Raw genomic sequence first — 3,562 nt, 5'->3', positions numbered from 1 at the left:
GTTATGCTCAAAATCCCACAAATAAATCATACAAAAACAAACATTAGAAAAATCCACAATGTGAGTTTCAAACATATTTTAACCTGTTAGTTGAACCATGTGTATGCAATGTTAACCATCTGTGGCCGAGTTGTCGTATACGACAAAAAAACGGCATCTTATTGATCATATTGTATCGAGCCTGGAAGTCCAGAGTTTTTCGGGGTCTTTGAACAATAATTCCAAACCGTTACATCCAAGAAGACTTTTTCAATTTGACTTTTTGCTTGTTTATCGCCACCAATCGCCACTAGCTCTGATGCTAACCGACCATTTTGTTTCCCATGATGCTCTGGGAGACGCTTGTTGAAGACTTGTCAACCAATAGAAGGCTGGTCCGTCAACACATTAGGCCCATATAAGGCTGGCAATGCGTCATCCGAGAGACCAAGCAAAGATTGTTAATTTTGAAGAGAGATCACCCGAGGATATAGAACTGAATAGTTAGATGTGACAAAAGATCTTCCATAACCATCCATAATTTATAATTTTTTTCTTGTATGTAAGATTTTTGAGTCATGCTGTGAAAATGTAAGACTCAGCACGACTGGCAACAATGAAGCTCTTAGTCACAAAATGTGTTTCTGAAAATGTATCTGTCAATAGATTGTTTGTTATCACATTCTTTTTAAGGGGATGTAAAAAGATGTTATCAACCTGTACTACAACATTGATATTAACAATGGAATTCTCTGTTATATTAAGGCATGGCACTGAATTAAATGCCGTTGGAATTACTTCCATAAATGTAGCTATAGCACTATCAGATAGACATCTAGTGTAGAAAGTTTTACCTAATGGCGCATAGTCGGGTATTAAGAATTCAAAAGTTATAAAGACTGGTCTGATAATATAGGATTCTGTGGAAATACTATTAAATCTTCAATTGCAATGCCATATGCCAGCACAAGGTCGAGGGTGTGGTTAAAACAGTCCAACCAAACAGACTGAAACCAATTGAATCTAGGACCTTCAGTTAGCGGTTGATGCAAATTGATTTCAGCCAGGACAAACCCCAGTTATTTATTTTCACTTTATTTTAAGATGACGTTTTATGCTTGAGTTTGTTTTACTCTTTCTAAAAATTCTTCCTTTTGTTTGATATTTACAAATTTTTGTTTGATTTTATTGACACAAATCTGATTCCATACTCATAGGTCATCTTGTTTATTCAATATCCTATATCATTACAATGTTATCATAATTTAAAAAAAGGGCAATCATTCACAACAAACCACAAAATAATGTTAAAACGGAATGAACAGTGTAACATACAAGGTAAAACAAGTGAGTCAGAATTCCCATCAAACACACCCAAAATCCTATCAATTCTAGTTTGATCTAGGTCAGTGGTTCCCAACGTAGGGTCTGGGGATCCACAGGGGTCCATGAGGGGGTTCCATGGGTTCCCCAGCAAAAGGGAGAATGATTATTTTCACTATAAGTATCTCCATTAGTTACACCATGACAGAAGGTATGACTATTTTAATCATTGATTTAATACACTTATTGTATTAAAATATCCAAAAGCCAAAATCTTTTCAAATGGGGTCCCCTGGCCTAATTTGTGTCAGTTTAGGTGTCCTTTACTGTATGTGAAAAAGTTTGGAAACCACTGTTCTAGGTTATTATATCAATGGCCCAAGTTTTATTGGCCTTCAATCGGCCTAAAAAAAGCAACATATAATATTCTAACGTGTGCTTTAACATTTGTGTGAGAAATAGATTTTTTATTGAACAGTTGTGACTAATTCAAAACCACAATGTGAGTTTCAAAGCCCCCCTTAAAATTAATGTATAGCAAAAGAGATCTATGTACATATACATTTAATGTATTCTAGAAGCACATTTTGTAGCTTAGCAATATATGGTTTGCTAAATGTGCATTTTAAGTTTTACATTTTTGCAACAGGAATCTTCTGAAAAAATCTAAAAATAACTTCTTTTATTTGAGGAAGACTCAGGCCGTAAACTAGAGGGTTATTAATGGGTGGGATGATCAAATATTCTAAAGATAAAACAACTGTGATGATAGGATTAATTTTATCAGCCTCAAATCGAGTCAATAACAGCTCACAGAAGACAGAGAAAGAATAGGTCATGAATGTCACGATGTGAGGCAGGCAGGTCTGTAACGCCTTTCCTCTGAATTCAGACGAGCTTCTCCTGCAAACAAGCAGAATACGTAGATAGGTGTACAGGACAAAGAACAGGGGGATGAAGACGGTTGTTATTGTGACAAACCGACCTACTATGTTGTTCAGAGTTGTGTCCACACAGGAGAGCTGAACCACAGGCCAGTTGGAACAGAAGACCCTGTTCAGTTTATTGCCACACAGCGTTAATCGAACAGTAAGATAGAGACAGAAACCCACAGCAAATGCAGGGTAGAGCACGGCAAAAATCACAAGATGTGTTACCATCGTAAATGTCATTTTACTGTGATAGTGTAAAGGATGGCAAATAGCAACAAATCTATCATAGGCCATGATGCTCAGAATAGTCTGTTCACATGATGCATAGGTGTAAATAATATATATCTGAATGAAACATAATGGACGTGAGATTAAATGAGTGTCAGACAGAATGTCCATCAGAAACCTGGGGAAGAAGCCGGCTGAGCCGTACAGAGAGTTAAAAGTCAGACAGCAGATAAAAATATACATGGGCTGATGCAGAGACTTCTTCAGACAGACTGTCAGAATAATGACAATGTTAGCAGAGACAACAGTCATGTAGAGCAACAGACACAGACTGAAGAACAGATATCTGAGGGGCCCAAAGTCTGCAAACAGAGTGAACTGAAAATACAAAGGATTCAGGCTGTTGTTGCTCTTCATGTCTGCACAACAGCAGAGCTGAAGAAGAGACGTGAAAACAGATTGAGGTACAGTAAATGAGATTAAAATGTGTGTATCAAAATGTCCTATTTTAACACTAGACACAAAACATACAATAAACCTGCATTCATCTAATTTGCTTAATTTGCACATTTCTAACAATTGTGCCTGATAATATTCAGCATAATTAACCCATTTCCAATAGTTCAAAAATACGTTCAAAAGTACACATGGGTGAAAAAAGGTCAGTGTTACATGAACTAAATGGACAAACAACTTAACAATAAAGTCCTTTTCCACAAGTGAATTGCAATCTAAAAAACTTTCACAGTTAATGGAAGTTTTGTGTCCTCTAATAGCTGAGAAATCAGTAGTTATCAGCCAATACAATATACTGTATATAGTGCTTATCTTATTCATGTGGTCTTTTCAGTTAATACATTCATGAAGATATTTAGAAAAAACAGTCTTTGCATCAGTGTATGTAAATTTATAGAGTAATACACAGCACCCTCCCCTGACCTATAGCAGACTGAGGCAGAAGCTGAACTTGTATCCCTTTTCGCTGTCACATTGAGAGCAGCAACCTGTATACACAGGGTCCAAAGGGAGGAATGGTGTGTGTCACACACTGACTAATGTGTGTGTTGTGTGTTGCTATAACCGCGCCCAGACTGCAAATG

General features: G+C 36.7%; 1 protein-coding gene across 1 annotated transcript; it reads right to left on the bottom strand.

Annotated features, from left to right (window-relative positions):
- Positions 1 to 1,934: 1,934 nt before the first annotated feature.
- Positions 1,935 to 2,879, bottom strand: LOC114564211 (olfactory receptor 56A4-like). Its single transcript, XM_028591452.1, has one exon. It carries the CDS (start codon positions 2,877 to 2,879, stop codon positions 1,935 to 1,937), a length of 945 nt encoding a protein of 314 aa, XP_028447253.1.
- Positions 2,880 to 3,562: the final 683 nt, after the last annotated feature.

The sequence above is a fragment of the Perca flavescens genome, chromosome 11, assembly GCF_004354835.1.
Source record: "Perca flavescens isolate YP-PL-M2 chromosome 11, PFLA_1.0, whole genome shotgun sequence".
Classification (NCBI taxonomy): Eukaryota; Metazoa; Chordata; class Actinopteri; order Perciformes; family Percidae; genus Perca; species Perca flavescens.
Note: the sequence above shows the minus strand (reverse complement) of the source record. Positions and strands in the feature narration are given on the sequence as shown.